Below are 19,520 nucleotides of genomic sequence, written 5' to 3' on the forward strand. Positions count from 1 at the left end.
TCGCCTCTGCTGCCCTCCAGCTCGCCTGGTTCGCCGTTTTGGACGGCGCTTCCCAAGATCTAGAGGGCCTGGCTGGGAAGGGGGGAGTGTGGCAAGCTGGAGGCACGGCCACAGGGCTAGTGCACGGCCCGCTCACTGCTGGAGGTGACGAGGAAGGGAAACCAGGCACCCTGAGCCGAAAATCTTCTGAAACGGTGAGAGTGGGACTTGTTGCTTCCCACTGGACAAACAGCACCCTCCTGCGCCTGCCTTCTATACTCCTCTGACCTGCCTTAACTGTAACTGAGCAAAACGATCGGGGTTTTCTTTAGGATAATTAAAAGCCATCAGCCACCACCCGTCACGGGCAGGGGATAACTACAAGGAACAGGACTTTGCTTTGCTCTGTGGCTGCCTTAACTCCCCCTGGGGAGACAGGCCAAGGAAGGGGCATGGCAGCGGCCAAGGCAGGGCACCCCCTGCCCCTCCCCACCCCCCCGGGGAGTTAATGCAGCGCATCAGGCACTCTGGAGCCAGCACAAGTGGAACGTGACGGCACCGTGCCGCCTCTTTGCTTAGTTTTGCCCCGAGATTCGTTAGATAAGTACCTCAGTGTCATGATGTGCCCATTGGCACAAAAGCACGCCAGACAGACGCTGTTACAGAGGGTGACCACATCTGCTCGCAATAAAAAGGACGTTTCGGTGATGTTGTGGACATAAAGACATGTTTGGGAAGGCAATGAGAAGACTTTGGCTTGTTTTTCTGAACAAATGACTGCAAATTGATGATCACCCATATCCTGGGAGGAGGAAGGGGAATGCATGACAAGTTTCCTTTTCCTTGTTTTTTCACCGTCATCAGCACTGTGTGGGTCCCTCCATACTTCATACGGCGGGTGTGTCAACGTCCCCACGCAGTCCAAGCAGGCGAAGGTCAGCACGGCCCCTTTCAGGGTCAGAACGGTGCCTGAAAAAAACCAGAAGTTCCTCTCACCGACCCCGCCGTTGCGCCGGCTGTCAGCGCTGCGGAGGCGGGCAGCCCGGCTGGCATTCCCTAAATGGAGCCAAGGCCTTCATCCAGCCAGGAGGACAGGTCTGCCTTGCTCAGTTCTTCCTGATCCCACAAGGTGGGCAGACAGGCTGCCAGCACTGGAAAGGTCTCGGGCAGCCTATACCAAATAATCCATAATAGACACGCGGTTGAATGCCACGTAGGCAGGCTGTTGCTCTCTCTGCGTTGTACCAGTTGGATGTTGATTCCCCAGCACTAAAACTGCTCTTCTTACTCCGGTGACCTCCCAGCATTGTTTTTCTAAACAAACGGGGGGTGGGAAACCTTTGTTCCTCCTGCGCGTTCTCTGATTCTTGGAGTTATTTTACTTCAAACGTGCTCAGCGCATACTGCCTCTCCTCAGTCCTGACCTCCCCCAGCCCTCTGTTCTCCCTGCTACACCATCTGTCACTCTCTCAGCCAAGGATCTCTCCCGGTACATCGACCTGCCAACAATTTCGCTTCCTTCCCTGAACTCCCCTTCTGCTTCCCCGCAGCTTTCCGAGCGTGAGACAGCCAAACAGCTCCCAGCATCCCAGAGAGGACGGCAGCAGAGCTGTCGTTTCACGCTAGGAAGGAACCCCGCTGCTTTCCCTGCCCTCACGAGAAACAGCTAGCTGATGACACAAGGGGATCTTGGGAGCTAACGCAGCCGAAGCGTCCCAGTTCACGGAGCTGCGGGTCTCCCACGAGCATCTTCCTTTACCTGTGCGCCCCGTGTAGTGCGTGACGGCTGCCTGACGCCTGCGGGGAGAAATTGCCGCCCCAAAGGCCATACAAAATCACACGGGCATTCCCCCGTTGTACCGGGATGGAAAGTAGACAGGAAAAGAGCTGGACCCTTACCGCTCGGCGACACCATGACTGGCTCTGACTGCCGTAAGTCGTCACTAGCGGGCAGGTTAAGGGAGAGGATTAAGACCATACCGAGGCCCGTTCCGACCCAGAGGCAGGGGGAGACCGCGGTGTCATTCTTTCGGGCAAAGGACTCCATGAAGTACAGAGCAGTAATTGCCTCCTTGGAGTCCCTGTCGATACTGGACACGCTGGAGCTTCGGGAACGACTGAAGGAGTTTTCCCTATTTTCTGTATAAATAAATACAAGCAAAGAGGCATAAATCGGCAATCCTGGCACCGGCCCGAGCCTGCAAACATGAACTCCCTGTGGAGCACGGGAAGGCCAGGGTTTTCGTAACCTGGGCCAACATTCCGACACTAGCGCGCTACCAGCTCGCTGCCAGGGTATAAGTGAGCGTGGAAAAATGCTGTCAGACCTCATCAGTTAGATCTGCGTTAGAAATAGCTGCTTATTATGGAGATTAGCATAGACTAATTAGAATTTACAACAGCCTGAGCTCAAAGGACTTGTTCTAAATAGCACGAAATAATTTTAGACCCGTATGTTACCGATGCATTTAAAATGAATCCGTGTATCTCGTTGCTGCAGGACATGAAGGGAGATGCCGTTACCAACTTCAGAGCACGTCTCCGTTGCTCTGCTCTTGTTCCCATCGCCGGGATGTTCTAGTGCTGCATTCACGGCCGTCGTCTGCTGCCAAGCTATTCATAACTGCTCTCGGGGGAAAAGACACCCCTTGCTAAGCTGATCCCAGCGTCCGACACGTCGCAGGCTACGCCTCAATTCCGGCTTCCCAGGGACTGAGGCGAGAGACCTGCTCTGTCTCCTGGCAGCACCCACACGGTGAGCCAGCTCTGGAACAGCGGGAACAGCGCCAGCCAGCTGGAGACAGTCTCACCCTCTCCGCAAACACCCAGGTATGCAGGCACGCTCTGAACTTCGCAGGGAGAAGTAACCACGAGCGGGGTCGGAGGGCTGTGGGGCTCGAAGATCTCTGCTTTGCTTCACCTCGGGCCAGGCAGGAAGCACAAAGCCGTGCGAGGGAGCTCCTGGCTTTAGCGGGAGCTGCCGGTGCAACCCATGGGAGCTGTAAAGCGCACTGGGGTCTCCAAAGGGTACAGGGGGAGGGGGGAAGAAGAGAGCAGGGCTGGCTGCTAGCACAAAACTGTGTGTGCCAGTGCTGCTCTCCCCCAGCCTGGAGTCAAAAGTAGGGCTGGACCACCAGAAACCTCACGTGCCCTTCTGCATCAATAACAACTAGAGGACCAGGAAGGTGTGGAGGTGGAGCAATAGCAGAAAGTACTGGACCTGAGATAAAAGGCTCACTTCTGAGCCTGCCATTATGACGCAGATCCCTGTTCGGGGTGAAATTACCCTTCTCGCTCAGAAGAGAGAGCTGTCTCTTCGGAGGCAGCAGAGATGTTTACACACCTTCCCTTAGGCAGAGGAATACTTTCTGCCATAGCTGAAGAGCAAACTTAGAAAAGGCCTTTCTCCCATACTCCAACTTAAAACGGGGCTGAGCCTCATACTGCCTCTCTGGTTCCCGCTCCCCCCCAGAAGCAGCAGTTTCGCTGGTGAACCTCTTCCCAGGCAGGGTGCTGCAGGGTGCTGTGTTCCCCTACCCCTGCAACTCAGCTGAAAGCAAGCTGCTGAAACCGTCCTCTGCACAGCAGCCAGCTGGGAAAAGCCGGAGAGACCCACGGCAAAGCAGGCCCGGAGCCGCAGCAAGCGCTGCTACGTACGCTGCCTTCGAAGCCGGCACGCAGGGACGGAGGGAGGTTCTCCTGCTACTCTTTCACACTTGGACCAGCTCCTGTTCTTCGAGGGCACCCACAAGTTGTCCCACAGGAGCTTCCCAGGATGGCCATCCCTGACACTTCAGTCCCGCTCTCAGGGCAGAGAAACTTGTGTCTGCCTGACCTTCCGAGCACTGCCCTCAGCCCGTTTCACCTCCACGTGGGCACTGCTGGCGCAGTCCTGCTACGTATGTCTGCATCCAACGGGGGTTGTTGAGTCACGTGCAAACACAGCTCCCAACACCTTGAGGATTAGTGTCTCCCGTAACCCCCAGCACCTTGTACTTCTCCTGGCTGGCCCAGCTCCTTCCTAAGGACAGTGGCAGCTGCCAGGTGAAGAAGGGGAAGACAGCAATTTCAAGGCAGAGATCATCAGGGCTCCACATATATGTATATATATTTTTTCCCCCCAAATGGTACCTAATTAAAAAAAAAGTTATCATGAAATTCATTTTCTCTTTAACAGGTGTATTAATATCACAGTCTCATAAAATTCAAATATGGTGGTGCTCAAACTGAGAGAGATACTGAAAGGACAAATGCAGTTAGTGTAGGCGACATGCACAGAACTTAAAATATATGATGTGCCATTTGCATGTGTCATCAAGCTTTCTCCCTCCCTAAATTAACAAGAAATGTTCCTCACTCCTATGCAGTACAGTTAACTAATACATCTTCGCAGAACTGACACTAACAGATACGGCCTTTGGGACACTTGGGAACATACTGTGCCGTTTTCTATTCAATACACAAACTGAAATTCTAAAGACCAGCATGACACGTGTCAAAATCTGATGTCATTAAACGTATCTGTACAGCAACCCAAAACCTAGGAAAGGCTGCAGTCACTGTGGGGCTTCATTGGCTGCCTCTAAAGCAAGGTAGAAATCTCTCCTCTTCCTTGATTTCAGGATAGAATTTAGCTTAGGCCTATTCTCTGGGACTCCTTTCTCAGTGAGTTTATCCCCCAGGTTTGCTATTTAGAAACCATTCCACTGCATCCTAAAGAATCATAGAAGCACTTCCTTTGGGAAACTAAAAAACTTGACATGTCCTTTCCTAGCACGACTGCTTTAAAGCGATGTCCCACCCTCTAAAAGTTGTACTGCCGATCTGTAGCAAACAAACCCGTAACCCCACCGCCATATTCTGGGCTTTCTCTCACATTTCCCTTTTCTTGCACCGCGTGATGGGTGTAGCAAGACCGTGAGCTGCATCATCTTTCTGCGTGCGTCGGGACCAGGCCCGCTTCCAGGGACTCCTGTAACCTACGTCAAAAAGGGTTTATTCACACTCCCTGCTTCCGTATGGGGACAGGATGATCCCACAGGAAAGGTGGGTACTTTCCTGCTCCTCAGCTCTCTTCCATACTGGGAAGTATGGTGCTTTCCTGCTCCTCAGCTCTCTTCCCCCCTGCAGAACATCCTCTAAATTGCCTCCCGCTTTGATGGAGTCCATTATTCCCTTTTCTCCGAGAGACACGTATCCGACTCCCAGGATCCCTCTGCTCCCACCCATCCAGATGACCATGTCCTTTTTCCTCCTTTTCCTCTTGCAGACCTGGATTTCTCAGCTCTTCCTTTTTTTCCAAATAGGTTTCCAGGCTGTTCCTGCAGCCAGCAGGGAGGAGCTGAGAGCACCATCAGAGGGGCCCAGTGTCCCCGGGAGCTAAGGGGTGACTGTCATTGGGGAGACGCTGCCATTCCGGCTGTTGGACTGTGAGCAGCTCTGAGCAACAGCAGTATTACGGGCAGTCAGCGCGTTTCAGAAAGCTGCGTTCCGTGGGTTAAGGCCACGCCGTATAAATGCCACTGCTCTCCCCAGCAGTAGCCCCTGCTTGCTGTCATTCAGCCCTGCTCTACGCATGGTTTGGGTTTCTGAGATGCAGGGGGACACGCAGGAGCTGACTTCCTTCGTAACACGGGGCCGACTGTTGATTTCCAGCTATGAGCAGCAGCGTGCTAATAGGAGGCTTCTGATTCAAAAGCAGCTGCAAACCCTCTAACTCGCTGACAGAAACACACAGGACACTTCAACTCACATGCCAGGATAACAACGAAGCCAGTGTTTTGGAGTCTTACCTTTGTTCATCCATGTGTGAGCAGTATAGTGACGCTCGTCGTGTGAGAATGAACTGATTCCGTGTAATTGCTGAAGCATAGCCCGTCTGGGAGTGTGACCTACTGCCACAACATCGCATGCATTGCAAAAGGACAAGAACAATTGAGCCAACCGTCATCATGACATGTATACGAAAGCAGCCCCCAGCAGTTCCTGCCCTAGCTCCTTCCTTGCATGACAGAGCTGTCCCGTTGCAGTGCACTGGGGTCCAGGAGAAGAGTTAGTTTAGGAATTGGGGGTTTTCTGAGAATTTAAAAGGTAATTGGAGCAAATGACTCCATCTAATCCGACTGTCACTTTGACAGAGCAGTCACAGAGATTCCTTTAAAATTCCTTTTGTTTAGTGGAAGTGAAACTGGCATTTCCTTGCTTTCCCATGGAATTAAAAAAGAAAAAAAAAAAAGGAAGGAGGTTACTAATGACAATTTTTATGCCACTGACATGCGTCTTCAGGAGAATGTTCCAACTTCTCTATTCTCGACTGCAGCAAAGCTTTGTAAGGGGAACACATCCTCACCTCTCTTCCAATAAACTGTCATTGCGATTATTCTAAAATAATGGATTTAGCACTAAGACAGAAGCATAAAGTCATTTTCTTCCTGAAGTTAGGAATCACAAAAGCAAAAGCATCACTTGTTATGAGGAACAAAAAAAAACTACAGGTGACAAAGATTGACATTTTCAGGGCGAATGTTTGCCTTCATGGAAGAGAGAGTTTCAGAAATGACTGTTGGTGTCTTGGGTGCTACTTATAGGCCCTTTCCTGGGTTTAACATATCGAGTAATTGATCTGCTCATCAAACATATACAAAAATTGACCTTTTTCTGATTTCTGATACGAAAATCAATATATTCTGGAAACAAGGTTAGATGGTTTGTATTCTCCTCACTTGGAGATTTCTAGAAGCTGAATCCCAAATATCAGGTGTAACAGAAGCTAACGAAACTATCAAAACATTTCCCAGTTTAAGGATCATCATCATCAGATTTGAAGAGAAATCTGTCACTTTCGAAGCTGTATAGTCAGGACAGCATGCAAAGCTCTGAATGCCCGTGTAAACGTACAGGAAAGGAATGACACCTCAGACGTGAACCTGCACACAGCAACATCATAACGAGACAGGGACGGAGCTGTGTCACGGGCAGCAGCGCTTCAGCAACACAGCGGAGGAAGGGGCAGGAGGGAACACCGCAGGGCTTTCGCACGTTTACTCAGCCGAAAACACCCACCTCCAAACACGTTTTAGTGGCGCTACTCTAAAGCTGCATTCCACACGAGGCAGTTCACTAGAAAGCAGCAGAGGTTGTCTTAAGCACAAACGAGGCGATAATAATCCGCAATACGACTGTGCACGGCTTGCTTCCTACCGGATCAGGTCAAATAAGTTTCCCTAAAACTATGATGGAAAGCCTGTGAATATGCTGCCTGCAGAGCATTCAGAGCAGGGCGACCGCGTCTGCGCTGGCACGGAGCTCACACCTCTGGGACGCCCGACCCTGCCCGGAAAAGGTCTGAAGTACCTTGTCCCACGGTTGCTACAGGTACGCAGGGGGAGCTGAATGGCCTCACAGGGCTGTACCGACACTGGACTGACGTAGACGGCAAATAAAAGCCTGAAAGTGAAAGTAGATTCAAGTCCCCAGACTTGGATCTTTGTGTTGATATTTCCAGAATATGGAAAAGTTCAGGCATAGGTTTTAGTTCAGCATGCTTTAAAACCAGAAGGGAACTGTTCGGGTAGAACTATTCTTCATATTGAAAATGAAGTGGAAACAAGCATTTTTATAGAGAGAAGAAAAATGCCACAGATTTTTACAGTAGGTGATCTACCCAACTCCCGTATTCAATTGTGTGAATCACTTCCCTTTACTTACACAACTGAACTGTCTTCACATTCGAACCACTAAGAGTTCGATTTGGATATAGATTACAAGTTTGGACATATGTTTTTTAATCAAAGGCGTCACAATTCTCCAGAACTTAAATCCCAACCTAAAATATCCATTCTGCTGAAGGGTCTTTCATAACACTGATGGTTTGGGAAAGGACAGGATGTTGTATAACTTCCCTGTGTGGAAGTACCCAAGGGTAAGGAGGAGACAAAAAGCATCATGGAAGAAAAAAACTTGGGTTCATTCAATAACAAAGTCAAAATAGTTAATCTTACAACAGAGCAAGTGAAAGCATTTTAAAGGAGGACTCCTCCCCCTGCCAACAGATCCTCTGCTTGTGTACCTGAAGCATAGTTAGGAAAGCTTTGATTTACCAAACCCCTTTGGAACAGCTATTTCACATCACTTGAACAATCTCAGAATATTCCTATCCTCTTCCCTAGTTCTCTATACACAACAGCCCACCACCCATTCCATCCTGCCACTGAAGTACCAGGAGCCACCCAATGGTGTGTTCCACTTCCAAAAATGTTTCCAAAAATATTTTAGATGTAGAAAACCAGTTTATATTGATCTGAAGCGATTGCTAACAAGCAGAAAAATGCTGAAGTTGAGCATGCAGTGCAAAAGACACCCTCCAAATTCAACATGCCTAGAGGACAGTGTGAAATTAGCTCAACTTGGAATCAAACCATCATTTAAATTAAAACCAACTAGGCGTTTGGTGAATGTAAGAAGAACAGAATTTTCTTTTAGCTAGTTGTTTTAAAAACAAGGAAAATTTGCAGATTCCTGTAGGAAAACAACATCCTACTATCCTACTAGAACCTGACAGAAAATATACTCCAAGAAAAAAACAAACTAACCCTATCTAGCCCCAGATTTGGAATTCAGGCAGCACAGCTCACATGCATCCAGTGCAAGGATCTCCATTTCTTCCCAGGTCTTTCCTGGCCACTGGACACACTCACTCACAAGGCACCTCAGACAACCTCCCCCTTCTGCTTTTTTCCCAGGAACATAGGGCATCGCAAGCTCTCCTGTGGCCAGATTTAGGCAGGCACACGCTTAAACTCCCCTTAAACCTCTGGGAGAAACCAGTGGTTAGATCCAATAAAGGTGGTGAGTCAGTCGAAATGCTGACAGCTCCACTGGCTTTTTGCAGTCTCCCAGTTGCGCCACTCGGCAGAAAGCTGGAGGCTGTAAGGCTGCAGGCACAAATCAGTCTCAGAGGACCGACTCCATCCATCCATGTCTTCTGCATCTGTGGCTACAAGGTATGAGGAGCAGCATCCTTCATGTCTCCCCTGGAAGCTGAGCCCCTGATGGCTATGGTGCTCAGCTGAGAGGCTGAGCCTAATATTTCTTACCCCTCTGGTCCTCTCTTTTATTTACTGTGGGCCTAATATAAAAATGAACGTGTTCTGGGGAACTTGAACACCATTGCGTTTAGGAACTGGGCTGCCTCTTGCCGTAACAACCCGCTTTTTATGAATGTCCTCTACATTCTCACCTTTAAAATTTCTCTACACCTCCATTCTAAGAGGAAGCAGAAAAAGAGAAGGTTTTTATGTTATCTGCGGGAGAAAACAAGCACACCCACTCTTACCTCTGCCATAACTGAAAAAGAACTTAACCCTATGGACAAGTCACTTCTGGAAACAATTATGATCCCCCCTGAATAATCTACGGATCTTACAGTTCAGTGTTCAAATGGAATGTTTTGAAATGGAGATGAAAACCTTAGAGAAGGTGCTGGAATATCCTTCCTTGGAACACTCATCTTTTTAATGCCAAATGTTTATTACAGCCCTGAAGATTTGTTGTTCAGAGATCACTGAGTTTGCAGCACCCATTAGACCCAAAGTGCTGTGATTTCGCTAAATACAGGAAAATATGATTTCAACTTCCTAATAACTTTTTTTTTTTTTTAATATGAATAAAGCTTTCTGCAGTAAGGGACAGGCTTTCTACATGTAGAACAAGTCCTCTATGCAATGTTTTTATCTGCTTCTCTGCACAGACAAGAAATGCGGTGGCCGACCGAGCGGGTAGTGGAGCCGGTGGCTTACCATAGTGTCTCTAAGTTAGTCCCTACTATACTATTCTTACTAGTTACAGCGATGTAAAATAACTTCAAACGCTAACAAAATCAAAATGATTTACAATCAGAGCTAACTCCATAATTGCATCAATGAGAAATAAATAAAAAATTCAATCCCAGGGCCTTTCCAGCTGCTAGAAAAGCCTGTCTGGGAAGAGCCAAGGCACTTAGGAGCCCCATGAAGTGTGGTCCCATGACTGCTGTAACATGCCCAGTGGAACAGGGAAGCGTCTCGGTTCTGCTGGCTGCCTGGGCAAGGAAGCTCACCAGAAATCATCCGCTCTGCAATATGGAGAGGCATGGCAAAGGGTATGAGCTGTTCTGAAAACCTGCCAGAGATCCAGTAACCTCCAAGGAGAATCTATTTCTGCAATTAACTACCCTTGTGATCAGAATGAATCCCTGCTGTCTCTCTGAAGTCGGGCCTCTGCCCTAGTAATTTATGTCCGTTACATCCTGTTCTTTCCTTGGCAGACATGGAGAGCAAATTATTCCCTTCCTCCCTGCAGTACCCTGCCACACATTTGTGTAATTGTGTGCTTTTTATTCAGTGTTTTCCTAGAACAAGCAACCAGGTTGTTTCCCTCTTTCCTTGGCAGCCTGTGAACCACCACCTTTGAAAACTGCAGTGATTGTCTTTTAGGCTGTCGTCACTTAGTTCACATCCAAGTGCCAGCTTCAGAGAGCAGACCCAAGGAAAAAGGAGGCAATGATAAAAACCAACAACCTTCCTCTCCCCCCCTAACCTTGCCATATGGGAAGGAAACCTAATGGTCACATTCCCTCATGCAGTCAAAAAATCCAGCGTGCTACGTGTACAGCATACTGCAACACGCCGCACGGCACCAGCTGGGCCTGGGTCCCCAGGCTGTGCACTTTCCCTAAGATAACCACTCGCTATCGTATTTCCAAGACCCAACAGCAGCACACGGGACACTTAGGAGAGCAAACATCAGCCCTTCCCTAGGGCTTTACACACGTATTTACAGGTTAACACTGGTTAAGGTTCAGATCAATCCTAAGGCTTTGGAAACTTTGTTGTAGGAGCAAGAGGCCAAAGTAACGGGCTGACATATGTACACAGGAAAATACTGTAAAATTTGCTGAATCTAAAAACCCAACCAAAAGCCTCAAAAAACTCAGCACCCTAGAACCCCCAAACCTAAACCAAAATCCAGCAGGAAAAAAATCCAAAAGCTTCTGTCAGGTTGACTACAAAGCTTCTTATGGTGATCCTCACAAATGCTTCTGAATAATAAAAGGAGTTTAAAGTATATAGTATATATCAAATACTACCTATTTCCAAACCTAATTGGACAAAATCACACACAAGACAAAACCAACTTATCCCCCCAACAGTTTTAGTCCTTCTATATGCAGATGCAAAAGAAAAACTTCAAGTATAAAAGTACACTGGATCTATTAAAATGGAAATTGTACTGTACTTGCCATAGAATTTTTGATAAGGTTATTAAAGATAATGACTAAATACTCTTGAGTGGTTCGTTTTGCCAGCTCACAGTGACATTTCAATTCAAGTGCTCTATATCAATTTGTAACTACATATAACCAAAACAGTTAATCCGAAAACTGAGGTAAATGCTGAAATGGAATTATCTTAAAGAAAAACTAAAGCAAATTCAAAGATCCTGCGCTTAGCATTCCTGGAAAATTACAATGCACAGCAAATCCGTGTTAGCATTCCTTGTTAAAAGGCAAGTTTGTAGCACTAAGATGTAAATGGCCTTTCTAGTCAAGCTGAACTAGTTTAAAACTACATAATAAGAAATTACAAAAAAAACCCCAAAACCAAAAAACCAAACAGTTTTCTATCACTGCTGGTGGGAGAAAATAGGTTTCCAAACACAACGTTTCCAAGGAAAAACTCAGCTTGGCCTTTGCTTTCTTCCTAAGATGTAAGCTACAACCACATATGGGCACACATACGCAGGATGCTCCAATCCTCGTGTGAAAGCAGGCGAGGAGAAAACAAACTGGCAGAGCCTGCCAGCACGAATCCGTGATGGCAACCAGCAAGTCGTGGCAGAGAGAACCTTCTGGGGGATGCAGAGTGGCTTAAGAGAGCAAGGGTGCTTGAGAAAAGCAATAACAAGGAAGCATCCGACCTGAAGGGCGTCTCAGAGTTAGCTCTAATTTATCGCAGCGGACTGTGCGCCAGTGTAGTATCTGTGCGCACACCCACGTACCCAACCAGCCCCACAGGTATAGCCGCACTGAGTTCCCTCCCACTGCGATTTTATTTTTGTTCTTTAACGTCACCGTTTTCATTAATTCAGTGTTTTCTTTAATCTACACTTACAATTAACAGTTCAATTGAAATGGTTTTCCTGTGCTGAAAAAGAGCAGATGTTTTGGGCCAATGTATCTGCACTGAAATTCTTGATGAGGCTGGGATGTCCGCTCTTCTAGATGGACAGCAGGCTTTATGGGGTTTGACAACTGTGCAGGATTAGCTCTTAACTAAGATGGAATGTTTTGGATCTGTGCCACAGGAGAGAAGGCAAGCCAGGTAGGGGTACACATTTCCCACAAAGCAGCTAAACAAAAGGTTAATATAAGCCTGATTTCAATGTTTCCGTGAGGACGTCTGCAGACAAAATAGGGGGCTGGTCAGAGCCCAGAGCTGGAACAGACCGAGACATGATCAGTGTAAATGGCTACAGCCTGCAGGGAAGTCCACTAAGCTTGGAGACAAGACACATCCCCTTTCTACAGGATGTCATCTTGGGACAGAATCCTTGTAAGGATTTTCTTGAGTAAGAATAATTCACATTCATGTATATGTTTTTATCGCTGTTGATATTTAAAAGCGCAATGTTAACTGGATAAATTAAAAAAATATTAGTTTATACTCTCTGCAAGAAAGCCTTATCAAAGAAATATAATCACTAACTCCTAAAATCTCAAAATCTTCTGGTCAAAAAGTACTTGAAGGAGTTTAGAATTTAGAAGTTCAGCAATGGAATTTCCTGTATTTGTGGTTTTGTTTACAATGCAAATAAATTCATAGAATCACAGGATGGTTTGCATTGGGAAGTCCCTTAAAGCCCATCCAGTTCCAACCCCCCTGCCATGGGCAAGGGACACCTTCCACTAGACCAGGTTGCTCCAAGCCTCATCCAGCCTGGCCTTGAACACTTCCAGGGAGGGGGCATCCACAGCTTCTCTAGGCAACCTGTCCCAGTGCCTCCCCACCCTCTCCGGGAAGAACTTCTTCCTGATATCCAATCTAAACCTCCCCACTTTCAATTTAAACCCGTTACCCCTTGTCCTGTCACTACAGGCCCTTGTAAAAAGTCCCCCCCAGCTTCCTTGTAGCCCCTTCAGGCACTGGAAGGTGCTATAAGGTCTCCCCGGAGCCTTCTTATATTACTGCAAGGAAGAAGCAGTTTAATCAAAAGAATGTAAAACCAAGATTTCTTAGAATCAATAAAATGCTATGAAGAACTTGCAAAATCCTATTTTCTGGCTAAAATTAGATAGAGAATATTGAGCAACTACAGAATTTATTAGTATAGCTGTGAGAATGCTGCATTTATGAAACCAGAAGATGTTTCATAACATCATCTGGTCCTAACCAGGACAACATGTAACATTTTAAATAGCATAAATGGTATTGGAGAAGTGCTGTATTAGATGTCTGGCTAATTATTGCCAGGAATACCACCATAACAAGCTGTCTGATCTAGATACTAGTGTTTTGGGGAAAAAAACCCCAAACATCAAAACCCAGGCTTTGAAATTGAAATAGCAGTAATCTTGGAAAAAAATCTATTTGAGTTGAAGAAGCTTTAGTGCTTTTCAAGTTTTTCCATGTTAGATGAGAACACTGGGAAAGACAGGCTTAAGCAGCGACAGTAACCATGCAAGCATGGACACCACTCCCCTGCTTCTGTTGAGCCTTTGATTTGCCCTTCTATGAGTGTGGCAGAAATGTCAGCACTTCATGAAACCAAACTGTTTGCAATGTTTTGACCAGCAGAAAACAAGACACTGCCCCTCCCTCCGTTTTCTTCCTACGATTCGTCATTGCAAAGATGTTCCTCAAAAAACCTTTTCTATATGAGGAATCCTTCTGCACATCCAAAGAGGTAAGAATCAGCAAAGTCTTGACAATCATCTAACAGGAATGAAATCAGAAGGATTTATTGTGTCAAAGTTGCTTGAAAATGCTGGAAACACATTTCCTATTTTACCAAAAGATCAGATTTAAATAAGTAGATTTTGAAATCCAATGCAGGAGGAGAAGACTGGTTTATTATTCTAATAGATATCATATGATTAGTCACCAAAATGTATTATACTTTTAATCAAATCAATTAGAAGAGGTTGTAAAGAGCAGGAAGCGGAAGCATTATTAAAAAAACCTCCAAGTGTTGTCAGTGCCTTGGAGACGGGCTCACGGAAAGGTAAGATCCCCCTACCCCCACACAAAGGCTGTTTTGATGGACAAAAAGTGCTTAAGACTACTTAGGTAGCAATCTAATCAAAATTCTACTCAGGCAGAATAATAAAATCCTACCAAATACTAACCTGAAATACTACCTCTCTAGTGAGGACATGAAATATGTATCTGGATTCACCACCTGATAATATAAAACAGGAGAATCACTTCTTGTGAGTACATCTATTGCTGATGGCAGCATATACTCCTAAAGTAGCCAACAAATCCTTAGTACAGAGAGATCTCCTCATTTTATTGTGGAACAGCCGAACCAGAAAGTTTTAATCAAAGCCAGTTCCATGTTTTGTAGAGAATGCTTATTCTCACTATGTTCTTTCTCAAACCTCTTAATTGCTCATCTTCCTTCTCCCTCACCCTCCTCTCTTTACCCCCAGCCTAAGAATGATCATACTGCTGCCACCATCTTATTTAAGTGAAAAACCTTCAGAAATAAAACAAACCACTTGCAAAACCAGTATGTCTAGAAATTCAAGATGCATGAAGAACGGAGGAATGGCAGTCATTCCAGAGAGGTCAGTTGGTAGAGATGGAAGTCAAAAGACTAATACCACAGGCACCTAAATAAAAGTTTAGGCAATTGGACAGGTGGCTTTGTTTTAATGAGGGAATATAAATAATCAGCACATTATTTTATAGCCTACAGACCGGCTGAAAGGTGACTTGTACACAAACCCACACACTCAAGGACAAACCAGTCATATCACAGGTGAATATAAATTACTCTCAACACGGCCTGGCCCTTTCCTGCAGCAGTCATCTCACTGAGAGCTGTGATGCCAATTCAGTGACGCCACTGATACTTTCACATGGGGATGCTTTTGTGTGTCACTCACTTTAATTTACTTTTTGTCCTTGAAAGGAAGTTAGGTGATTATCTCAAGAAAGAGATATACTTTAATATTAAACTTGATAGGTATTATAATTAGCGGTGAACAACAGAAACAGAATCTTTCATGATACAGATGCGCATCATCGCGCCGTCAAAAGTATCACTGCATTACTAAGTGGTTTGTACTCAAAGGTCAGTGGGACCTCAGGGGTAGTAGGTTCCGCCTGCCAGAGACCCTACATACTCTGGGAGGAGGGGAGGGAAAAAGAAAAGCAGCAGCAGAAAAGAATTGGGTAGTGCTGTGGCCCGGCTGTGTACGAGCAGTGCTGATATTGCAGCCCTATCTGCATACAACGATTCTGGAAGAGTTTGGTGCTACGTAGGATGGAGACAAACCCATGGCAATAGAAACTACTGAGAGAGTTATATGGTTTCCACCAGAAGCTATTATATGACAGTGGTACTTACCTTATTTATGTGGTGCATAAAGAGAGGTAGGTGAAAGGGTTATGTTACGATCATCATCAATAACTAACTTGGAGAAAAAATGGTGATTCTGCAAATGAAAACTGCCTGTCGGCACAAGAATTCATAAACACCTCAGGGGTCTGTAAATCTCATTTTGTACAATGTTCACAAAGGAACCATTCATTAATGCAGGTTAAAACTGAAATGTATAGTGGGTTTAGTATTTAAATAGTAATCGTTCTTATAACTTATCGCTGAGGATTACACTTTGTCGTATGTTATACAAAGCCTACAATGCAATTTAACATTTTTTGCTGTTCAGCCTATGACTTAATGTTTGAAGAGTCCATGATATTGTGACATTCCCATAAAGGAGAGATGGTTGGATGGCCACCGAAGAAACAGAAGTGTCAGTTGAAATGTCGCTACTCCCAAGTTTTTGACACTGTTCCTCTGCAGAAGGTTAATGCTCACCTAGTAAGGCCAGGAAAAGCGATCGCATCGGTGCTTCTCATCTGCGTTAGCGCAAGGGGAGTTGGATAATGTAGCCCAACATAGAAAGCTGCTTAAGCTAAACTTTTCTGTACTTGAGAAGAAAGGGACAGCTCAAAAGATCCCTCTTCCACCAGTATCTGTTCTGACAGCCTCTGGTGACGGGAGGTGACTGCTACTGCAGACACAGCTGGAAGATGGTAACGCCTTCAGCAAGCGCAGCCACTTTGCAGAGAGCCTCTGACCACGCATTGCTCTGTCCCCATGGATGAACAAAGGTAAATGTTGCTCTTAAATCAAATGCAAGGAGCTGCTAGACTTCAACGGACTTCAGCCTATCGGCTCCACTCTACTCAAGAACACACTCCTGGAACCCTTTCTGCCAAATTATGACATCTTCTTCTAGGGTCTCACACACGTAGACATTATCTTTCTGTTTTGTGATCCCACAGTAGTCAGAAGATGGGCCGAAAAAGAATTTGCTATTTTATAGTATCATAAAGAAGAAAAATAAATTGAAGATTCTAGCAATTTGCCACTAGTAACAGAGGTATTTGCAACAATTTACATTTAAAAATTCAAAGTTAGACACTATGAGTGATATAATTACTCTTGCTCTGTCTCCATTAACAATCAGCAAAATTAGGGAGCACTGGTTCCAGCTGTAAAGAACTTCCGTGCTGCAGACACCTTTGTAGGTGAGCAGGTTAGGATACAAGTACTCCTTATGAGACAGAGGATTAGGGTCGTGGTGGTGTTGATTGCCTACCACTTATGGCCTCACGGGGTGTTCATGCCATCTACAGCCCAGTGTAGAGCCACACGATATTATCATCTCTTAGGCACTTAGGAAATTATTCTGCAGCCTGATTAAAATTAAATCCTGGATTTTTGAAAGACTTAATTGTTGACATTATTTATTTTATTATTCAAATATTAAACTCTATGATTTCTATTGTTTAAATATTATTAATTTTGACCTATTACTAAAATTGAATAAAACCAACACTGCAGTCCTACCCAATTTATGTAGATGCTATGTTTTTTCAGGTTTTGATAGGCTGTAGCTCTTCTGCACAGACAATGCACTATTCTGTTGCAAGAATGGGGGGAGCTGGAAGCATGGGAGACAAGGGTCAAGGACACAGACAGCAGAGTAGGAACACTCTGAAGATTGAAGAAAAACATGTCAGCTGACTGCTTCTGCTTGAACAATCTGCAGTGAAATAGCTGGCGCTGCTGAAATTAATAAGGGCTTCTTCTAAGTTTTAAGCACAATGCATTCCCATGAGTGGTCCACTTCGTATCTCTCTGTTTCATCAAGACTGCACTCAGGTAGATCAAGATTTGAAGACTGTTTTTTCAAGCATTAAAGCAAGAAACTTATTATAAATACAAAAAATTGATTAGCTCATGGGCTATAATTTTACCGTAAATGGTGGCCAGGGACTGTGGAATTTTATAAGGTCTTCAATACCTATAAATAAATAAGTATACAGGTGCAAAGCCTGAACTCACATTCTAAAAATATCTTACTCATTTTCAGGCTTGATAAGTAGAGACAATGAGAGTTCAAAGCGTTAGTGCTACTAGCTGTCACGATAACTGTACATAAGCTGCTTATCTGTTAGAAAGCACCCGATCCATACAGGCGAGGGGACGGCTGTAAGAGTTGGGTGAGGTTCAGCATACCACATCCGTAGGCAGCACAGAGCTCAGGAGCAGGCTGTTAGTAACAACGCTCACACACAGGGGTTGTTCTAGTTCTAGACAGTCAGATGAAGACAGCAGTCCAGGGTGGTGACTAGGACAAGGACCATGCTGAACCTAACTGCTTTCACACCTGGTAAGAAGTTCCCAAATACCTAACAAAATATTAATTGCCACCCACCTTCTGTGGTGACCGGGAGAGAAATCTCCATGCAGGCTGCAGACTGTGCTTTTCTGAAGGGCGGCCTCCCAGGCCCGCGTCGGTTTGCTTTTGAGACGTCCGCACTGGAAAGTCGTTTTCCTGAACCGCAGCTCTGGGACGTTGGGCTCGTACAGTGACCGTTCACGTGATCTGGAAAACGAATGCAAAAAGCGCTATGTCAAGTGCCAGCTCCCAGAATTCAGGATGGAGGAGAGATGTATGCTCTGACATTTAAGAATGGGTTAAGTTTTCTGAGAATAACTACTTATGTGTTTTATCAAGCCAGCATGTATGTGCAAGAATAACTCACCAGGTTTTAAGGTAGACTTTGAAAAAGAACAAGGGACATACAGCTGGTACCTGCTCTTACAGCTGCAGATCCCACAGTATTTTGAGAACCTGTGTGCACAGGTAATGTATCAAGATACAGCTGGTAATACCATCATCACTGATGTTGTGTCTCCTAACAGATACCAAATACGTTTGAAAACTATCTTTCCTTTTTGCTCGCATAAAGAACTGCAAGTGTAATTTACTACAGGACAGAATTTAGAGCTAGACCTCTTCTCTACCAGACTCAAAGCTGCACGAAATGGGCATCTAACTGCCACTATTGAAGGTAATGTTAAAACTTGCTAAGTACTTTATTCTTTATATACCTCATAGATTTATTTTACTGCTAAGGAAACTGACTGCTGAACAATTGATTTGTCTGCTACAGATCTAAAGACATGAGTCAAAGTCCTTGGCCCCCTGCTAGAGGCCGTGGTCCGTCAGCACAGCATGTGCTGCCGTCTGATGGGCTGAGAAACAAAACATGGCTTGGAACTCTGCTGACATTCGTCTGTCCTTTGTCACTGGCAACAGGTCTTTAAGCCACAACAATCCACTGATCAAGGCTTAGGTCAGAGTTCAGAGTGGACCGAACTACAGGATACTAATGCCATAGTTTTATTCCTCTCATGCTAGGTGAGGCAACGTGAGAAGAACAGGTGAACACAATTTTCCTCTCAATATATGAAAGGATACACACTCAGTCATAACTGAATTGGTTTTGGTCAGCAGGTAATTAATATCTACTAATTTATAAGCATAACACATTCAGACTTATGCAAGCACACTGAATAGTTCTATTCAGAACAATGGAAGCTCAATTCTATAGGTAAGGACAAGCTTAGCGTTTCTGCCTTCATTTTAAATGTCAGGTTATTTATATCTCAGAATTAGATTAGTCGTTAAGATTCTGTCTGTAAGTATATTCAGTTAACCCCCTGTGATTTGTATTGCATCCAAAGTAAAGATGAATGTTAATATACCGAGATAAATCTATTTCTTGGTTACCATGCCATGATAGCTCCACCGTACACAAGGAAAAGCTATTTCTATGCTCAGATGAATACAGCATATAGTGTACTATTACTTGTAGTCTTCTAGCACGTAAGTTGAGTCCTTCCCATGTGAAAGCAGTTCAGTCTTAAGGAACAAAATTGGAAAGAATTGTTCAGAATTACATTGTAGAAGGCAA

The 19,520-nt window shown here is 45.2% G+C and overlaps 1 protein-coding gene across 1 annotated transcript in view; it reads right to left on the bottom strand.

The window, feature by feature from the left end:
* STXBP5L (syntaxin binding protein 5-like) overlaps positions 1–19,520 on the bottom strand; it is a gene marked incomplete at both ends in the record, with an annotated part of 63,230 nt that overhangs the window by 543 nt on the left and 43,167 nt on the right. Inside the window, 3 exons of the mRNA XM_010149624.1 lie at positions 588–948; positions 1,879–2,118; positions 17,975–18,145. Coding sequence (XP_010147926.1) covers positions 588–948; positions 1,879–2,118; positions 17,975–18,145 — 772 coding nt within the window. The remainder of the gene's footprint in view (positions 1–587; positions 949–1,878; positions 2,119–17,974; positions 18,146–19,520) is intronic.

This window comes from Eurypyga helias, unplaced genomic scaffold (genome assembly GCF_000690775.1).
Source record: "Eurypyga helias isolate BGI_N326 unplaced genomic scaffold, ASM69077v1 scaffold1134, whole genome shotgun sequence".
Lineage (NCBI taxonomy): Eukaryota > Metazoa > Chordata > Aves > Eurypygiformes > Eurypygidae > Eurypyga > Eurypyga helias.